We start from the raw sequence: 21,165 nt of genomic DNA, 5'->3' as shown, positions 1-21,165 counted from the left end.
TGAACCACATTTGCCACTGGAGCTGCTGTCCGGGTTCCAGAACCACCTGTGCCAGCTCCCGCCAGTCCTGTGGTATAATCCTATTATAAGTTGACCAGGAGTTTAACATTTGTTTTACATATGGAGAATGCATGCCATAAGATACTATTGCTTCCTTAAACCTTCATAAGTCTAACATTTCAACTGGAGTCCAAATATTTTGTGTAGTCACTTGACCAGGTTGCTGTTGTATGGTTACCGGATAAATTAAGGGTGATTGTGTGAAAACAGGCTTTCTTTCTGTAACCTTATAATCCAATCCTGAAACAACTTCACTGTTAATTTCTTCTGTCTGAATCTGAATTTCTCTATAATTCATTTTAACAGGTTTAACAAGTTTTTCTAAAATTTTTATCCTGGCACTTAAATTGACTGTCTTTTTAAAGTGTAAAATATGGATAAGAAGAATAACAATGTACATAATTCGATCAACATTAATCTTCTCATATAATTGTTCCATTACCATACTGCATAAAATTTCAAACAAAGCCCAATTTTCTTCCAATGTACACATAAAACCCATTTTTTTTAAATGTGGAAAAAAATCTCTTTTAAATAGTTTCCTTTAAAATATCTGATATAAATGACTTACTAATTCTGCGTAGAACAGTAGAAATCCGAGGGAATTTCCAAACAGCTACCTAGCGTCCGAGGTGGGAATCCAGAGAGAGAGAGAGAGAGAGAGAGAGAGAGAGAGAGAGAGAGAGAGAGAGAGAGAGAAAGCAAGAAAGCGTAGCCAATTTCTGGCTAAAATCTTGAATCCAGCCGCTTCAATGTTCCGGTCTGAGCCGAGTTGAGCCTGGGCTCTGGCTTCCTTAAGCTCCGACCGACCACGTGCGCTGGCGTTTCAGCCAAAAGCAGCCAATCTGCAGTTGCGTGTAGCTCCTGCAATTAGCGGCAGCTCCCGCAGGCCTGAGTTGTTTGTAGCACCGGCTTTTTAAGCAGGTAACTCCAGCTGTGGCTGTAACCGCCCGTAGCTAAGGCAGGTTGGGCCTGAGTCCTAAGATGAGCTAGGCCCGAGTTAGGCCGGGGCTAAGCCGGAGCTAAGGAGCCAGGCCCACCCAGGCGGGAAGCTGGACCCACTGCCAAGGCAAGCGGTTTTTTAATGAATTCTTGCCACGTTGGGCGCCAAATGTAGATGTATCCGGCTTGTTAAATAAGAAACACAGATCCGATTGCAGAGTTAAAAACCATGAGGTCAGAGCAAGAGCGGGAAAACCTTACCCTTCACTGCTTCTGCTGTTCTTCCTCTCCGCAAGAGACCTACTTCTCTGCGTCCTGTCTATTTAAAAACTTTCTGTTCTCCTCTCTCATTGGTTATAAACCCAGCCACATGACCTCCTTGTCACTGCCTGTTTGTACAGACCTCCAGGTCTTCTATGGTTGGTATTGAAATTAAAGGCGTGTGTCTGCCATGCTGGCTGTGTCCTTGAACACACAGAGATCTACCTAGCTCTGCCTCTCAAGTGCTGGGATTAAAGGCGTGCCCCACTACTGCTCAGTTTCTGCTCTGGCTTGCTCTGACCTCAAGGCAACTTTATTGACATACAAATAAAATCACATTTCAATACAAATAAAATATCACTATAAGATGTGACTTTGTTGGAGTACGTATGGCCTTGTTGGAGGAAGTGTGTCACTGTGGAGGCAAGCTATGCCTAGTGACACAGTTCACTTCCTGTTGCCTGCAGATCAAGATGTAGAACTCTCAGCTCCATCTCCAGCACCATGTCTGCCTGCATGGCCCCATGTCCCATGATGATGATAATGGACTAAGCCTCTGAAACTCTAAGCCAGCCCCAATTAAATGAAATGTTCTCCTTTAAAAGCGTTGCTGTAGTCATGGTGTCTCTTCACAGTAACAGAAACCCTAACTAAGACACTGGTCCTTCTGATCTAAGGATGAGAAGGTTGATGCTGCCACAGGATATGCCCAGGCGAGAGGTATTTGGAGCTGTTGAGATTGTGGTGGAGTCCCTGCCAGGATCACGGAAACAGAAGCAGTGGTGCGTATTAGGTTCTCTAGTTTCTGTGGAAGACACTGCCAATGTCTGAGGTCTCCAGTGGAAGTGGTCTCAGAGCCTGATTTGGAAGCCAAGGTGGTCACAGATCCTGCAGAAAAGGAATTGACAGTCTCAGAAGTGGGGGACCCTCTGGTGGCCTCAAGAAGTATGCTGGAGATGCTCATTGGCACAGACATTGTGGCAGAAGATACGACAGTCTCAGAGGTTGAAATGGAAGCTGTTGTGGTCTCGGAGAGTGTGGTAGAAGCAGGGTATGTGCAGACATTATCATGGGGATTGTGGGAGGCAAGGACACTGTGACAGCAAGCAAGGTGATCACGGGTGAGGCTTGGGTTGTTTCAGAGGTCGAGGTGTGACGGGAGGGTTGGCACTGTCTGTGGATGCACAACACTGACAATGGGTATTTGTGCACTTGGCGTGGCTATGGGAGAGAGATCCAGACTGTCCACCTGTGGTTAGGGCAGAAACTGACCTAGCAGATCTCATGCTGGGACAAGGGAATCCAGAACCATGGCAGCTCTATTCCGCAAAAGAAATCCAAGGTCCACTCACCAGGGGGAACCTCAGGAGAAGGCAGGGCTGCAGATTGATGAACTGGAGCCTAGGCTCTGACCCTTGCCCTCTGGGTCTTGGGCACTCCAAGCTCCTCCTGCAATGACCTTCAGGAGGCCCAAGGACACAGGCATGCAGAAAAGGAGGTAGTCCCTCCAGACCTGCTCATTAAGTAGTTAGGCTTTGTGTAGGCCCAATCCCAAGCTTATTAAAGGACTTCCCTGTGGGTTTCAGGGTAATAGTGAGGAGAGACATGAGCCCCAGGGGAACTGTACTCAGTTGAATGGCTACACTCTAGGGGAACAGTTCCTATTTAGTTGTTATTATTAGTGTCTAGATTAGAAGAATTCAAGGTAGGGATAAGGCGTTTAGCATCCCTCCTTGGCCACTCCACTCTGTGTGGACAGCTCTGCTGACTCACGTCTGCCCAGACAACTGAAAACCACATAACCTTCTTTTCTTCCAGGAGTCCCTGCCTGCCGTAGGCTTCACCAGGGACCTAAGGCTGGGGTTCCTCTGGGCCCTGAGGTACACTTTTTCTGAAGCTGCCATCTGCCCTCAGCACAGCCTGTCCCCTGATGAGACCTCCAGAGCGATGACCTTGGGGGGCTTCCTAATATCTAGAATGGGGAGAAGAAAAGTAGCAAATAATGACCTTTGACCCCGCTGCCTGGTTAAGGTTGGAGTCTGGCTGGACGGCCTGTGGCACACTGAGTGCCTTGTCAGCCAACCTTCTCCATGGTCAGTGGACATCAAGACTATGTGGGTGTTGGACAGGTTCTGTGGGACGGTTTTGGCATCTTCACATAGAAACATGCTGCTTATAAATATTGGTTTAATTATCCAGGTTATTTAATCTGCACAGCACTCCCTGTGATGACTCTTGTGGAAGTCTTTTAGTGTTCCTTCATTTTTGTCTCAGGCAGGAACCTTGCCATACACGCCTTTATATTAACAGACTACATATGAAGGATATTTAGAAATGCTGCTTATGGGGCTGCAGAGATGGCTCCACAGTTAAGAGCAAGCACTGCTCTTGCAGAGACCTGAGTTCGGTTCCCATCAGCCACACTGGGTGGTTCACAGCCACCTGTAATTCCATCACCAGGAGAATCTGATGCCCTCTTCTGGCCTCTGTGGGCAACTGCCTATGCGCACACACACACACACACACACACACACACACACACACACACACACACACAAACACACAGAATCTTAAAACAAAAAAAAAAACAAAAAAAACTTTATCAATACTAAATCCCCACCCCCCTCACTTTGTCACAGGGCAGATAAATCCACAGTGAGTTGGACTGAGCTTTTACCTAAAGCCAGAAATGGCCATTTTAGAAACAATAGAAATTCTGTCTCCTCTCTCTGGCCCTCCAAAGAACTCCTGTTCTCACTCCAAACTCCCCTGTCCAGGGTCACCCATAAGGCCACGGGACCAGGGACACGAGTCTTCCACCTGAGATTCCACAGTCTGGAGTCTGTACCTTACAAATGCATTAGTCTTTATTACATTAGCCCAGCAGAGGGCACCTGTCCACTGTCTACTACCCGCCCCCCCCCCCCAAGCCATCAGTACCAGGTAGAGGATGGGATAAATTGGAAAGAAAATCCCCAAAGCACACCGCCATTAACTTGGTAAAATCCGGACAGTCAGAGCATGGTGGGAGAGTGAGAGAGGCCGCGCCGGGGAGAAGCCGGTGACCCTGCGAGAAGCCGGCACTGACTGGTGAAAGATGCAGGAATACAATTGCTGAGTGGGTGCACCACCAGAGAAGGGTGGTGATGAGGACACTGGGTATGTACCCACCCACAAACAGAAAGTCCACCACAGACATCCAGAATAGCCAAGGGATTCACAAGGAAGAGGGAAGAGCCACAGGGTGGAGGAGTTTCTTTTGCAGGGTTGGGGGGCGGGTGTCTCTCCAGGCAATGGAGAGAATGGGAAAGAAAACACTTCAATCTTCCTTTATTCTTGAGCCTTTTTTGTTTTTCGAGACAGGGTTTCTATGTGTAGCTTTGCGCCTTTCCTGGAACTCACTCTGTAGCCCAGGCTGGCCTTGAACTCACAAAGATCCACCTGGCTCTGCCTCCTGAGTGCTGGGATTACAGGCGTGTGCCACCACTGCCCAGTGAGCCCTTTTTTTAATTAAAAAAATATGATCTAGCATCGTGGAAATTCAAAAGTGTGTGCACCTTAAGTAGGGGTGGACAGAATTACTATAAATCAGTTTTTAAAAAATAATTTATTTGTATTTTATGTACATTGGTTGTTCTGCCTGCATGTATGTCTGTGTGAGGGTGTCAGATCCCCTGGAACACGCATTACAGACAGTTGTGAGCTGCCATGTGGGTGCTAGGACTTGAACCCAGGTCCTCTGGAAGAACAGCCAGTACTACCAATCACTGAGCCATCTCTCCAGCCCCTCTAAATCAGTTTTGAAATCTGGGATACTTGCCTCCATTCCTCCTGCCCCTAGGGTCTTATTTCACTCTTGGGGTGCTGTCTTCTGAGGTGCCCCGGGGTCTCGTACTGATCCCGCCCCTGTCCATAAAATGCCTTATTCTCACACCCCACTTTCTATGGAGAGCGCGTGCATTATTCACTCTTCTCTTTCCTCCCAATGTACATTGTCACCTTACCACCTTGCTCCTCAACTAGTCAGTGAAGAACGTGGCTGATAGGGATAACAGCTGTCTTTTCTAAGTCCAGGAAGTTGGAGTCATGAGTCTAATTCATCTTCCAGGAATGGGGCAAAGCCTGGAAGAGCTGGGGATGCAGGTCTCAAGATCACGGAGGGGAAGGGATCTGGTTTGGTTTCAGATTCTGCTGCTCCATCAGGTAGACGGGGTAGGAATTGTGGCCCCCTCCGTCTTCGAAGTCGGCATCCTCTGAGTTCTGGGCCAGCACAGGGCGTGTTCGAGATGCGCAGACAACCTGAGACCACAGAGGAAGGAGTAAGATCATCGGCAGCTGTTTGATTTCGTCAACCACCCTTGGAGCTTTTCTCTCTGATCCTTCACCCTTCCTTTGCTTGTCCAATATTCCAGACCTGGATCCAATACAGAGTCCCAGATTTCACCCACAGCCCCCTCTGCCCTATCCACCTTGTCCTTATACCCCACCTTCACACCCAAGACTACAACTAACTCCCAAATTTTCTGTCACACACTGCTTTCATCTCATCCACAGCCTTCTCTTCCAGCTGTTCACGTCTCATGGATTTGTGGTTTTTCTCCTGTTTTCACACTCCACCCCAGCTCATTATTCTAACTCTGGCCCCTAATCTCTCCTCAACCTCTCTCTCTGTCCCCCTAACCCCAACCACATTGCTCTTACCAAAAAGATCAGGCCAACAGAAATCAGCAAGACAATCACGGCCAGGAGGATCACAACAACTATGGCCCATGCAGGGAATGAATTGCTCTCCTGCCTCCCCCCAGCAGCCTGGAGGTCTCCGGGTGAGCTGTGGCCGTTCTGCTGGGGGTGATGAGCTTCTGACGTGATGAGTCCCAGGTCCGTTCTACTTGTCACAGAGTCAACGAGCCCCTGATGTGTGCTCTCAGTTTTATGGAAATGAGGAGAGAGAGCAGTGGACTTGTCTTCTGTGGCCTTGACTGGAGGTCCCGTGGACACTAAAGCTGCCACTGTTTTCTCTGGGTTTCCTGTAGTTTTTACAGTCTTAGTGGCCAGTGTGGATTTTCTCCAGAATACTGTGGGACTTCCTGAGACTCTTGTGGCTTTCTGAGTGGTTGATGTGACCTCTTCTCGGTGTTCTGTAGACTCTACTGAGACTTGTCTCGTCTTTTCATTGGCCGATGTGCTATCGTGTTCTATAGGCATCACTTGAGTGCTTGAGGTCCTCTCATGGGCTGATATAGTCTCTCTTTTATATTGAGTGGGTGTTGCTTGGGATCTTGTGGTTTTCCTATTGGCCGATACACTCTCTCTTTCATTGTCTGTAAGCATCACTTGAGATTGTGTGGTCCTCTCATTGGCTGATGGGGTCTCTCTTTCATACCGCGTGGGTGTTGCTTGGGGTCTTGTGGTCCTCTCATTGGCTGATGGGGTCTCTATTTCATACCGAGTGGGTGTTGCTTGGGCTCCTGTGGTCCTCTCACTGGCTGATGTGGTCTCTTTGATGTGTTCTGTAGTCACTTGGACAGGCTTGTTTGAGGCAAATGGAGTCCTGTAATCTTCCTCTTCTGGTGTTGCTGGGATCTTTGGAGTCCTGTATGAGGTCCTTGGGGCTTCTGAGGATTTTACCGAGGAAGATGTGGTTTCTCTGCGGAGCTCTGAGTCATGGGAAGGAAATATGGGTTTATGTGAGGTGGTCCTTAGCCTAGCGCTGGTGTCCACAGGTCTGGCTGGTGTACCAGAGTTCCTCGTTATTCTGGCTTTGCTTGTTGTAGACTTACACGTCATTCTCCTCCTGGGTGCTGAGGTTGCATGACTTCCCTCTGATCCTTTCTCTGTGTTAGTGGATTTGGGGTCTTCAGCTGAGCGTCCATTCCGGATCATCGGGTCTTTGCTTTGGCTGCTGGCATTCTTTTCTAAAGCAGGAGTCATTTCATGATGAACAGTGGTGTTTTGGTATTCAATGGCTTTGGAGTTGTCTATAGGCTTATGAGCTGGTTTGACAAGGTGTACTTTGTTGCACTGTTTTTTGGGCTTCTGGGTTGCTGTAGGCTTGGGGAGGCCTGGAGGCTGTTGTCCTGAGTCCAGATCAGCATGGGCAGAAGGAGCCCTGTGAGTAAGGCCTGGAGTCAGGGTGAGTAAATGATCAGATGTTGAAGCTTCACCAGTCTCCTGAAGTTCTTGAAATGTGTTAGCACCTGTGGAGAGATAGACAGATAAGAAACTTCCCTGAAATCTTGCCTGCCTCTGCATAGGCATCCTTGGGGTGCACAGCTGTCTCCTCAGGAAGGTTCATTAGAATACCACACTGTGGATCCCATTCTCACCTCTAGCTACTGAACTTTGGCTCAAACTGTACCTTCAGCAAAAATGTAGCCTCTCTCCTTCCCCACATCCATTCCTCAACTTTCCTCTCTGCCTTCTGGCATCTGTCCTGGTTCCTCTTTAGACCTAGTGTCTCTCATTGGTTGATATGGTCTCTCCCTCATACCCCATGGGCATTGTTTGGACTCTTGTGGTCCTCCCATGGGTAGACACGTTCTCAGTCAAAAAACATCGTTATTAGCTCCTCCAATTACCTTTCACTCGCTGTGTACCCATCAACACCCACTTCCTACCACACCTTCCTAGAACTCCCTTTGCATGGAAGAGCTGAGAGGAAAAGGAATCCGTATCAGAATCTTTCTGTAACATCCCACTTCCATTCCAAATGTGACAATGGGAGAAACTGAGGCAAACGTCTGGCAGAGCTCTTCAGGTAGAAAGGTTGTGTGAGGGGGGATAAGGTGGGAGAGAATTGGAGAGGAAACCAGGAAACTTCCATTCTGGTGAGGAAGTTTGGTCTGAGTGGAGGGAGGTGCATACAGTAGTAGTTCAGCCCTTGTAATATACCCACATTGGGCCCTGCTCTTCCTACGCATGTCTGGGAATAGATGAGAGTGATTCTTTTGGCAGAAAATGGTTTCTTCTGGCGGGTCCTGACAGTGGTGGGCAAGGCAGCTGGATTCTGGGAGGGGTTCTGTTTAGGGACAGGGTGTGAAGGAAAACACCCCAGCAGTGGACAGATACGGGCCTTAATTCAGTGGAAACACAACTGGATAGGGACAGATGTGCCTCCGATTCTGACCAGAAGAACGAGAGCCCGGAGATTACCAGGGAGTAAAGAGACATAGCTGAGATTGTCAGCACTGTTGGCTCAGGGCAGCACCCAGACTCTGGATCCATTCCCAGTCACGAGAAGCAGGTCCCCCCACCTTCCCACGGAGGAGAACGGGGGCTGGGAATTCAGTCCTAGAGAGAAGCATGGGACGAGAGGATGGGGTGAGGATGGAGAAGCCCAAGTCCCATGAGGGAATTGAGTTTACGGGTGCAAGGAGGAGGCCTCCCTGTTGCTCCGTCCTCCCTTCCTTTGACGGCATTTTCCTCTCCGTTATTGGGAGCACCATTTTCCAGGTGCCCCCGAAAGGAGTGAAATGCCCTGTCCCCAGGCTGGCACTGCTGGGAGGAGATGGAACCTTCAGGAGGCGGGGCCTAGGAAGGTTAGGTTCCTGGAGCATACCCTTGAAGAGACTATTAAGACACCGGCTCTTCCTCTTTCTTGTTCTTGACCGATCAGTGAATGGCTTCACTCTGTCGTACAGTCCCATCCTGATGGGCTGCAACAGGCCCAGAACACCAGGGCTGGTTTGTTCATGGATGCAATCATCCAAAACTATGACCCAAAACAAAATTTTTATCTTCATGGGTTAGTAATCTCAGGCACTTTGTTATAGTTACAGCAGGCTAACACAGTAAGCCAGGCACTTGATTTCTTCATAGGTATTTTTTCACGGTTGAGCTTCCAACCCTCGCCAGACTCTTAGAAGCTGTCAGTCCCCCCCATTTTTCCATCACGGAGGAAGTGACCCCCCCATTAGCAATAGCAGCGATAACTTTGTTCAGTATTTCCTATAAGCCTCATTTATTTGCCCCAAGAACCTCTCAAGGGTAAGAACTATCTTCATTTCTCCCAGCTTTATACCCAAGGAAACAGGTTCAGGGTGGTTAGGTAATCTCTGGGACACCCAGCAAGTAAGAGGTGGAGTTAGAATTTAAACACACATCCTGGGATGCCAGCCCCAGACTAGTACTGCTTAAGACCTCAGCACTGAGCATGTGAGCCAGGCCAGTCTCTTGGGGGCGGGCAGGGCCCTGCCACTGTGCTCTGAAGCGTGCTGCTTACGCTTGTTTATTTAATCTTTCCCACAAACCCCTGGTGCGCAAGTTATAACCTTACGTTTTTACAGGTCGGGAGGGGATCGAGATCGAACCAACTGGCATGGCCAGGCTCCCACTGCACTCCATGCTTCAAACATGCCGAGGGCCCGATGGAGACCCACAAAGTGAACAGATGAGCCAGTCATGGCAGAGTGCTGAATTCCACTGGCCTTGCAGAATTGACGGACAAGGTTGAAGTCCTTTGTCCCCATCAACTTTGTCCTCACTCCAGTCACCTCAGTGCTTGGAAGCTCAGAATAGTAGCTTCCCATAACAGGCAACATCGTAAAACCTTACTGAATTGTCAGAGGAAATTGTTGAAAAGACTTTAGAATACTCACCGCCTTCTGCTATGCACGTTAAGAAATACATACATACATAGATAGATAGATTTGTGACTTCTAAAGGTTGGAAGACTCAGGAGAGACATCTGCTGTGTTAAGTGACTTCCCAAGATGAACACAAAGAAGGAAGATGGCTGGCCATCAAGTCTGGGGTAGGAGTCAAATTTTTTAAGTTGTTTGTTTATTTTGAGGCAAATTCTCACATAGTCCAGGCTAGACTTGAAGTAGCTAGGTAAACTAGGAAGGCCTTGAACTTTTGATCCTCCTGCGTCTACCTCCCCAGTGTTAGTTAGGATTACAGCTGTGCAGTGCTGGAACCTTACGCAGGGCTTCCAGCATGCTTGGTTAGAAATGTAACTACATCTCCAGCCCCTGTCCCCACACCCCTGCCTGAGCTTCCCTGCTGTGATTTAATCTAGGTGCTGCCCTGTATTTCTTCCTCAGGCAGGCTCTGGAGTTCTGTGCCCTATCTGAGCATGGGGACCAACAGGTCCTGGGGGCAGATGCTGGGCCACACCAGAACAGTCCAGGAGGCTTCTCTCACCCCGAGTGATTTCTCTCTCCCCCTGACTTCTCTGTTGTACACAGCCATGTGCCCAGTCCTGGCCCAGCCTCCATCCCCGCCACTTGTCACGATCCCACTCACATGTGCTGTGTACCCTCCAGCCTCTCCCTGCATTCTGCCCTGCCAAGCTCCCAGGACCCCTCCCTGACCACACCCATCACTACTGCCTCACCCTGCTGTTGTCTGTCCTGATGCAAATCTCCAGGTGACTGAGGTGAGCTTGCTCCCTGCGCCCCCTACTGGTTTGTTCTGTTTGTGCAGCAGCTTGACACCAGGGGGAAGAAAAGCAGGTCGGCTCATAGACAGGGAAGCTGGGGCCAGCTCTAGCGCTCTGCCGCAGGACCCTCTGGGTAGGAACACGACCATCAGCTCAGGAAGCTGACAGAGCACACTGTAGAAGTCTATCAGGGATGCTGAAAGAGTCTCAGCTCCCACCACTGCCATCCCATGGGACCCCAACAAGACCCTGAGCTCAGGGCAGGAGCCCCTGCCCAGCTTTACCCTAGTTGGGCCTATGGAAGAAGATGCTGCTTGCTATGCCGCAGAAGTACCCACCCCCAGATCTCCGGTCTGGGGTCTCATGTCTGTTAGGGATGTGGGAGCTTTGCACTTTTGTGTACATGATAAAGACCCTCCTGTAGACGCCCAGGCCCCTCAAAGTGCCCCTGCGGTTGGCATCTCTACCCCCTGTCCCAGCACCGTCCATTAACTAACTGAACCGACCTAGCGATGCCACCTCCTCCCTGGCATCTCTTGTGCAAGGCAGACTTTCCTTATCCAAGCCTTGGGATGTTTTCCACCTCTCAAATGGGGACAGAACCTCACTGGGCTGCCTGGTGCAGGTTATACCCCAGCCGCTGGCATAGGCTGCCAGCATCCTTCCTGCTGTGCCATTGACAGGTGAGCTAAATGGCTGCGTCAAGTGGAGAAGCCGGGTCTGCATAGAACCTTCCGGAGCCCACTCCGTGCTCTTGCCTCACAACCCCCCCTCCCCAGCTTTATGACTCCTCCACTGGAAGATGGATATCACTGACCCTCTGGGGGATATTAAGGAGATAGTGGGAGACAAGTACCATGAGCATCAGTGGGTTCCTTACATGTGGTAAGTGCCCAGAACGTGCCAGCTTCCTCCCCTGTCCCCTAGAACTAAAATCCACACAGTGTCTTTATGTAAGCTTGAAGCTCTGGGCAGGTGTAGCCCCTCAAACTGTCTCAAAAGAAACGGAGCAGAATTGAGATTCCTCTCCTGCATGTTGTGAACACACTAGGCAACCTTTCCCAGCCATCCATACCACTCACCTTCATTCATTTCTGTGACTGGTCATCCAGCCCCATCAATATGGAAAATAGAACCTTCATGATTTCTGCCCCCCCCCCATATCATGGTGACCCCTTTCCCTTTCTGGGCATCTTACCTGCCTCCCAAGAGGCTGAAAGGAAGAAGAGGCAGCAGAGGAAGCCAAACGTGGAGCAGAAGCCACTGGTCAGCTGAGCCATGTCAGAGCTGGGAGGCTGCTGAGGGACCATGGGCCAGGGTCCTTTCATCTTATAAGGGTCAGGTTTGACGTCATGGAGGCTGGGGCTACTCTGAACTGAGCCTTGAGTAAATGGAGCTGCCCCACCCCACAGGGGTGCCCTGATAATGGGAGACCGCAGCTGTGTCATGGAGCTAGGTACCTGGGTTCCACCAAAGGGGTGGGATCTGGGGACAGGGAAAGGATCTGGGTGGGGTAGCCAACCTGCCTCCTTGTCCAGCCCCTGCAGAAGGAATGACTTGTATGGGGTGGCCTGCAGGCTCTGAGCCAATGCTCATGTTCTAGAAGGATTGGACAGGGCACTGGACAGGTCCAGGCTCTGGGAGGAGGCACACACTCACCCTCCTGCGTCTCTGGCGTCATCCAAGCTCCACACCCCTTACTCATACATGGCTACACTTTCTGCCCTGGGTGGAGTGTCCCCAAAACCAGGTGAAAGAGCAGAGAAGGGGGCAACCCTCACGTGGCCCACTGCACACAGACAGCTGCTTTCAGATTTGTAAGGTAATAGGACAGGCTGTGGGAACAGCTGAGGCAGCGACAGGGACAAGACAGGCAGGGAACCCTGGGTCTGACATCCAGCCGAGGGGGACATCTGTCCTTCCTATCCCTCCCCTACCACCCCAGCCCCGCAGCTTTCTCTGCCTCAAAGCTGCATCTGCCCCAGCTCAGAAATGTGCACCTCCTGCTTCCTGAAGTTCCACCCCGCTTTCTCTTCAGTGAAAGGTCTCAGATGTGGGATGAGAATCACCTCCACATCCCCTTTGAACCCTGCACCTGGACTTCACTCATTCCTACCTAAAGCAAGCGTTAGCTTTGAGGTCAGCTCCACTGGGGCTCTTGGAGAGAGGAGCCCCTACTGCTCCCTAAAGCTGGTTTACGAGAAGGCCCCCTACATTGTGAGCATCCTGGGGCAATGTTTGTGTCCCCATCACATCCACAGCCCTAGTCTCTGGGGCAGTGCCCAACATGCAGGAGACGGTCGGTCGGTGGTCCTTTGCCAGTGCCAGGCATGTGGCTCCGTGGAGAGTGCTTGCCTAACATGTGCAAGGCTGTGGGCTCATCATACCCCAGCACCCCAAGAAAGGAGTGGGTCCCCTGGTGGGTTGGAAGCAAGGCTGTGGCTCCCTGAGGGAAGTGGGCAGCAGAGGGGATGGAGAGAGCAAAGGTCTTCAGAGTAGGAGGCCTGGAGCAGGGGCAGCTGGGGCTCAGGGGGACTAGTGGTTTGGTATGACCAGTGCCTACGCCCTTAGGCAGGGCTAGATAAGGAAAAAGAGGAGAGGAGGCCAACTGCCCATTAGCTCAATTAACGGGAGATTAATGAGCCTCTGTAGTTGTGACAAAGACTGACAGCTCAGAACTGGGCAGCCTGTGGAATAGACAATATAGCCTGCAGGAAAAAGAAACTGAGGCAGAGACAGGCCTTTCCTTGTGGCTCCATCTTGACTCAAGAGCAGCTGACAACCTCCTTTCCCGCTAGCCTTCTATACCAGCCTTCTTCCAGGGTCCCTAGCCCGCAAACACTGATTCTCTGTGGGAAGGGCCCATTTCGCCGCCCGGGGCGGGGGTGTGGGTGGGGTGGGAGGGATTCCACAATTCCAGGAGCTATCCTTGTCATAGTGAGGTGCATGCTGCTGGTGTCTAGCAGGAGGAGGCTAGAGATGCTGCTGGCCATTTGTGTGGCTTGAAACACCTTCCAGATTGAAGATCATCCAGTCTGATGTGTCAGTGGTGCCAAGGGTAAGAATTTCTGTTTTGGAATAAGCTTCAACCACCTGCTTGTGAACAAACATCCTCCACCCACCTTTGGTCACAACTCACAGAAGATCCAGGTGTCTAGAGAAGAGGAACCTGGCATAAAGAGCCTCTCGGTTTTTCAAATGATTCATCACCTGCCATTCTTTTAAGTTCGTTTTATTATATGTGTATGGGTGTTTTGCCTACATGTGTGTCTGTGAACCGCTTTTGTGCAGTGCCCATGGGGGCCAGAATAGAGTTGGAGCCCCTGGAACTAGAGAACTAGAGTTACAGACAGTTGTGAGCCATCATGTGGGTGCTGGGAATTGAACCCTAGTCCTTTGGGAGAGCAGCCAGTGTTCTCAAACTCCCCAGCCCTATCCTCTCAATCAAAAAAAATTTCTTTTGTTTTACTTAGCTTAATATTCTCTCTCTCTCTCTCTCTCTCTCTCTCTCTCTCTCTCTCTCTCTCTCTCTCTCTCATATGTGTATTTTGCTTTAAGACAAGGTGTCCTGTAATTTGCTATGTAGTTGAGGATGACCTTGAACTCATGATCTTTCCTCTTCCACTTCCCATGTGCTGGAATTACAGGCATGGACCATCATGTCTGGCTATTAAATTGTTTTGGTTTTTTGAGACAGGATCATGGTATCTTGTCTTGGTTGACCTGGAACTCATTATGAAGACTAGGTTAGCCCCCAGGTGGTGGCTATCCTTTTATCTCTGCCACTTGGGTGCTGAGGTTACAGGAAGAAACTACCGTGCCTGGCCCAAGATGACATCTTACAGTCACAAGAAGTAATTTTGTCTGAGTTGGACACAGAGGAGCCAGTCACATGGTGGCTGAGCATCTTTATGCATGTTAAACATCTCACCTGTGAAAACTGGTGAGGTCAGCCATGCCATCCTGTTTTTTTCCAGACAAAGGCAAAAGAGCCTGTCACCAGGAACTGAGGTGCCAAGCTGCACCTGGTGAGTAGTAGAGACCTGGTGAGCAGCAAAGACCTGGTAAGAAGCAGAGACCTGGGGAGTAGCAGAAACCTGGGGAGCAGCAGAGACCAGACCTTAATCAGGGCCTGTTTAGCCTCAAAGCCCACAGTACCTGGGAGACCAGTGGAGGGAGACTATGGCCATTACCCTTCTGGAGTGGTCCAAGGGGCATCACATAGAAGGTAGGGCATCCCCACCTGCCTTGAAGGGAGAAAGTTGGGTGGGTGGACCTGGGTGGTCAGTGCCCAGGAAAGGGAAGGGTCTCCTTCAGTGGGAGAGTGTCGTGGGCTAAAGAGCTTGTCTGATGTCTGGGGAAGAAGGGATTTGGATGGGAAGAAGGGGTGGGGGGTAAAGGATCTAAAGGATACCCTCTATGATAGGATAGAGATGGTCCTGCCCTAGCCAAAGAGTGTCTTCTGATCATGCGTCATCATCCCCCTGTTCCACTGCCTCGTGTTGCAAACTGAACCCAGGGCCGAGCCTCGTACTTGCTGGGCAAAGTACTCTACAGTTGAGCTAAATGCCCAACTGCTGTTTTTTGTTTCTTTTTCTGATTCCTATAGTTTTGATTTGTCTTTTGCAGCTCGCTGAGCTGGCTGGGCCAGAAAGAATGACCATTGCCTCCTTCTCAGGTCAATGATAATAGCCACCAAAGATTGCACCCAAGGAGTCATACGAGGTCTATAAGGCAGAGATGGGGGGCAGAGGAGTTTGGGACCCGTCAGCTGTGAGGCCAGGCATGGCTGCAGCTGCTACCTGAATAACTTGAGGGATGTCATCTGGGTCCACATCTCCCCACTAGGACAGCCACCACCAGGGCTTCAGCTGCTGCTGGGGCAGCTGACCTGGCTACATTGCCTTTGCTGCAGAAGGTGTCAGAAGCCAGAGGTGGTCCTTAAGGACTGCAGGGATTTCTCGAGTCTCCCTTTGCTCACCCCACGACAGTCTGGGGTGTAGATAAAAGAGCCAAATGCAAACCCTGGGGCCAGAGCAGAGAACTGTCCCCACAGTGCAGAGATTCTGTGGCCAACAGCTGCCGGTGCCTGTGTGCACACCACTCCTCATATCTTCAGATGGCTCCACTTCCGTGGTATTCCCCTTCCCTTTGGGAATTTCCATATCAAACTGGGCCTCAAGGGCCAGTTGATGGAGCTGGTAGCACTGAGATTGGGGAGCCAGGACACTTCCTTCTGTGCATGAGAAAAACATGGTTGGAAAAGTTGGGTCCCTTCCTGCAACATGGGAGTGGAGGCAGTGTCAGGGTGAGAATCCCATCCCCCCACTCAGTGACTGACAGTTCACTTCCCACTACTCTGTGGGTCAGGAAGCCCCCGACCCCAAGAAGCTGTCTGTTGGAAGTGGTCCCAGTGAGGGTGAATGGGACACAGGAGCCTGGGAAGGAGCCACTCTGGGAGAGGATATAGGAATGGCCAAAGAGAGAGAAGCTCTCAGCCATTTCAGCCCCACCCCTCATGAGCATTGCTGGCTGGCAGCCTGGTGGTGGCAGTGTAAGGGGTCACAGCTGCACCCCAAACTCATCTCCCTCAAAACCGGCAAGTCTGTGTGAAATGAAAAGTGTGTAGGATGTCCTGATCAGGGGGCCCGGGGACCAGCTGCCAGCTCTTGGCTCATGCCTCCTGTGACAATCCAGGTCCTCAGTGTTCTTTGCTGAGCAAGAGTGGCAGTGATTAGCAGTACAACTGTTTGCTCAGCACTATTAATGCTTCACATGGATGACTCATGTGATACTCCAGCACCTCCCTGAGCTAGAGGTTATCACTGCCATTTCACCCATGGCTCAGCTGCCTCTGTGAAGTGTGTGCTCATATCACCAGGTTGCAGTGGTGATCAGCACCTACCACACATCAGTACCATTTGAGAATTATGACTGAGCTCGTTGGTAAAGTGTCTGCCATGCAAGCATGGGGGCTTAAGTTCTACCTCCAGCACCCACATAGAAAGTCTGGCAGAGGGACTGGAGCGACGGCTCCGGGGGGGTCAAGGGCTCTTGTTGCTCTTCCATAGGACCTGGGTTCAATTCCCAGCACCCATACGGTAGCTCAGAACCATCTGTAGCTCTGGTTCCAGGAGATCTGATACCTTCTTCTGGCCTCTGTGAGCACTGCACACATGTGGTGTTCATGCATACATGCAGGCAAAACACTCACATAAAATAAAAAGAAAATCTCAAAGATGGAGGCTCCCCTCTGTCCAGATTTCCCACCTGGAAATCCACAGAGGCTGGGATGTTAAGACACCTCTTGGCCATGACGAAGTAAGGCCTCGCCCACCCTCCCTTTCACATTCCAGAGCCCTTCCCTGGCAGGAATGACAGCTGAAAGCAGTTAATCATTAATCCCTCACGAACCACTGAAGGACCCAGGCTTAGGTGGGGCCCAACACCTGCAGGAGCCCCCCCTTTGTCCCCACCTCTCTCTCCTCGAGGTCTGAAGCAAACAATGGGGGGTACCCTCCACATTACCCAGGAGCCAGTGAGTGGCCCTCTCCAGGGTCATGGGAACCACTCTGGGAGAACTGGAAAATCCAGTTGCCATGTCTAGGTGCCCCCAACACCAGTGCTGAGGGCCCAGGGTGAAGAGAGGCCGTTTCCACGTTTCTCCTGCCATCAGAGAAGTGAGGTAACCACAATGAGGTCTTTGAGGCCCCTCTTCCTCATCCTGACCCTCCTCAGCAGCACATGTGCAACAGGTGAGGGCTGGAGGGTGGACAGCGGGGAGAAGGGAGGGGAGTCCTTGGTACTAAGTCCCTGATCTGAGAATTGATCAGCACTGGAGCAAAGGGAGTCTGGTGGGAATGGGGGACATGCCCCCCTGGGAGGTAACGTGCCCCTGACTGCAGTGATCTGAGACACAGTTTTGGGTTCCCAGGGCCAAAGGTGACTTTGAAAGTAAAGCTGACGGAGGCTTTCCAGGCCAAGGCCTCCCAGGACTCCAGCTTTCTCGATGTGCTCCAAAAGGTAGTTCTTAGGAAGGGGATAGTGTGCTGTGTGCTTCTCTGAGTCCCTGCTCGGGCTGGCTGGGTCAAGTGGGGAGAGGGTACCATGTATACCTCATCCTCTACTCATTTTTGTTCCCCAGATCTGCCTCCTCCTCCACCTCCCATCAGGGACCAACATGACCCTCCATCACAAAGGGCCATCACACCATCTAACCTGCAGAACCTGAGGCAGCTGAAGCCTGTGTGGGCCTCCAGCATTCAACTTTGGGGAGTGGGCCTTGGGAGTGAGCATGCTAATAAACATGTGGAATCTAATGATTGCCTTGGTGTGTCCAGTGGGTCTGTGAGCACCGGGCAGACAGGAAAAGTGAGCTGCATGCCAGGGTGCCAACTGACTCTCCCTGTACACCACAGAAGCCTGGAATATGAGGAGTGGTAACTCTCTCTCTCTGTTTCTCTCTCTGTCTCTGTCTCTGTCTCTCTCTCTCTCTCTCTCTCTCTCTCTCTCTCTCTCTCTCTCTCTCACACACACACACACACACACACACACCCCTCCAGCTGAGCTCTCTTCAGAACACCTATCCTGCTGTAACCCTCTTTGTCCCTGGCTTTTCCATGTGATGCCTGTGGCAATCCTGAATGCTCTTTAGGCCTAGAGAGAGAGGGTCGTTGTCCTGAGGTCCAACAGCAGCCAAGAAACCATGCACCATAGAGATGTCTTAGTTCAAGCAGGATTTTAATTGCAGACCCTTGTCCTCAACTTTGGGGCTGTAGGCCCAGGAACCCCAAGAGTGTGGAGAGAACATCTCAGGACATAGCCCATTGGCCCAGGGTCCTATGTGGCCTGCATGGCTGGTCAGGCTGGAAAGCAGGATACAGGGAGCTTGGAGGCAAGTGACGGGTGCCTTGGCTGAGAAGTAGCCAGCAAGTCCCAGCACTGGGGAGAGGCAGCCTGGTTAGAGGAGTGAGTGCCATCTGGACCTGTGATCAGGTGTCCTAGAAGAAGCGTCGGTCCTCTCCAAGCTGCTATTCACCCACAAGATGGGGAGGCAATGCAGGTAATCTCTGGAGGGATGTACCACAGAGCCTGTCACATGATAGCTGGACACATTTGGGACAGGCTGATGCCAGAGTAGGAACCCAGCCTTAACAGTTCAGTTCCTCTTGGGGATCTAGGGTCCTCTTCCTATTTTTTTTCTTTTTTGTTTTTTGGAGCTGAGGATTGAACCCAGGGCCTTGCACTTGGTAGGCAAGCGCTCTACCACTGAGCTAAATCCCCAACCCCCGCTTTTTTCATTATTTTTATTATTATTTTTTTGGGGGGGGGGTGTTGAGACAGGGTTTCTCTGTGTAGCTTTGCACCTTTCCTGGACTAGCTCTGTAGACCAGGCTGGCCTCGAACTCACAGAGATCCGCCTGCCTCTGCCTCCCGAGTGCTGGGATTAAAGGCGTGCGCCACCACTGCCCTCCTCTTCCTATTTTTAGCAGACTCCCTTCCTCAAGATAATCTTGAGCTGGGCTTAGTCTCAAAAACAAACAAAATAAGTTATCTTGGCTTCTGACTGACTAAATCTTGTAGCCTAGGCCTGACTGACCCCATTGGGGGTGTTGAGATGATGGCGACTGTCCTTCCCAGTCCCCACCTACGCCACCATCACCCCACAGAAGAGCTTACTCCTGTGGAAGTGCTAGAAACTCCAAAGAGAACATCTCTGAAGACGAGAAAACACAGTGAGAAGGGAGCAGAGCAGACATTGGCCTCTTTTCTCCTTTCTAACTGTCCTGGAACATGTAGCATCAAGGAGAGGTAACCCACAGGTCCCCAGTGGACCCCAGTGTTCTGTGACTTGCCCTTGGAATTGCACCAATTGGGAGGTGGCCCCCATGGTCAGGCGTGGGGACTTCAGATGACCTGGGGACTGAGGCTTGAGGAGCGGACAGAAGTCTATTCTTCGGCCCAGCTCCTAGAGCTCAAGACCTGTGCTCATCAGAGTGCAGCTTCCAGATTCTTTTCCTAGAACAGTACAAGGGAGATAACGCCTTGGGGTTCACCATAGCTGTGAGGGGGCGCTGGAGACACATAAGTAGATCCTCCCTGAGATGGGCGAGTCTAGTCCCCAGAAGATATTTCAAGGAGAAATGGCAGGAAGGTATGGGGGCAGGGTTTCCAGATAGGGCCAATAGGTGAAAGGGGGTGGACCCAGGGGCCTATATAATACCCACGCCAGCCAGCTTCCTGGTAGCAGATGAACATCTTTGGGGTCGGTACTCTTGTGATTCTGCAGCATGGTCTTTGTGTCTTTCCCTGATGTTCATCTCTAGGGGACACTCAGCAGCCCCTACATGAGTAGCAGCACCCCACTACATTTTATGGGGCATCTTGTCCAGGATTTGAGAAGACTTCTACTCAAGGTAGAGTGAAAATTGCCAGGACTCGGAAGTAGCACACTCATCTAGCACTCCGAGGGTCCTTTCAGAGCAAGGGGACACCTTGACTAAGACTAGCTGATGGGAACCCCAGTCAGTCCCACCTCCAAAAGGAGTAAGGAGTCCACCACTTTGAGTTCTGTTGCCAGAATGAGATTTCTCTCATGAGAACCAGGGTGGCGGCTAAAGTCACCACTCCCAAGCAGAGACAGAACAAACCAGACCCCAAGGCACTGGGAAGGAAGGGTTGGAGAGGGCAGACTCCCCACTCAGCACACCTGAGAAAGGGTCATGGAGCAGGTCCTTAGCTTCCTCATCTACCCGGCTCTCAGGCCCTTGAGCTAAGTGTAGGCCCCTGGGGGTGGGCTGTGTGGGGGCAGGGAAGGCTTGTCAGCTTTATTTGTGCATGCGTGTGCCTGCCCTGTGCCCCATAGAAGCCAGAGGCATCAGCTGGAGTTACAGACCATTGGGAGCTGCCTGACCTGGCTGCCAGGAATGAAACTTGGGTTCTCTGTAGAGCTGAGCCACCTCTCCAGCCCCTTTCTACTGCTTCCTACTCTGTTGTAGGAAAATCCAAAGCAGTCTTGAAGTTTTCTGACGCAAAGTGATGGCAAACTTGCTTTGAGTTGGAAGTACCTGAAAGTCAGGTGGAGGCAGTGACAGGTGAGCAGGTTGGGGGTTGCGGAGGAGTAGGAAGTCTTTGTTGGATGCTGGTACCCTGAGGGGCTTCTGCTGTTTGCTCAGAATCCACATGGTTACTGCTGAGGTAAGAGGACAAAGGGCCTCTCCACCCATACCCCGTCCTCTAAACCAGAACTCCCCCTCCGGGCGCACCCCCAGCCCTATTGTGTGTGAGGAGCTCTCCCCGCGGCCTTGCTGAGACACTGAGTTCGAGGGTCTGAAGGGGAAGGAAATAGAGGAAGAATGGGCTGTGGGACTGTGGATGGGGCTCAAGGGTTCACGCTTGCCTAGACCTGCACAAGGCCCTGGGTTCTGTCCCCAGCACTGAGTTTGCAGGAGATCAGGGTCAGGTTCTGGCAAGCTGCTGGCATTAACTGCTAAGCTCAGCCTGCTGGGGGCAGCCTGGAG

At 51.1% G+C, this 21,165-nt stretch overlaps 2 protein-coding genes across 2 annotated transcripts; one reads left to right on the top strand and one right to left on the bottom strand.

Annotated features, from left to right (window-relative positions):
• Nucleotides 1-5,415: 5,415 nt before the first annotated feature.
• Nucleotides 5,416-11,925, bottom strand: Mucl3 (mucin like 3). Its single transcript, XM_036176320.1, has 4 exons — nt 11,844-11,925; nt 6,744-7,460; nt 5,965-6,551; nt 5,416-5,562 (listed from the first exon to the last, which is right to left on the bottom strand). The coding sequence occupies exons 1-4, from the start codon at nt 11,923-11,925 to the stop codon at nt 5,416-5,418; spliced, it is 1,533 nt and encodes a 510-aa protein (XP_036032213.1).
• A 5,414-nt stretch (nt 11,926-17,339) lies between these two features.
• Nucleotides 17,340-17,876, top strand: Sfta2 (surfactant associated 2). The gene is made up of 3 exons (XM_036176295.1): nt 17,340-17,400; nt 17,580-17,668; nt 17,790-17,876. Exons 1-3 carry the CDS (start codon nt 17,340-17,342, stop codon nt 17,874-17,876), a joined length of 237 nt encoding a protein of 78 aa, XP_036032188.1.
• The last annotated feature ends 3,289 nt before the right edge of the window (nt 17,877-21,165 follow it).

Source organism: Onychomys torridus, unplaced genomic scaffold (assembly GCF_903995425.1).
Source record: "Onychomys torridus unplaced genomic scaffold, mOncTor1.1, whole genome shotgun sequence".
Taxonomy (NCBI): domain Eukaryota; kingdom Metazoa; phylum Chordata; class Mammalia; order Rodentia; family Cricetidae; genus Onychomys; species Onychomys torridus.
The sequence above is the reverse complement of the archived record's forward strand: the minus strand, read 5'-3'. Positions and strand labels throughout refer to the sequence as shown.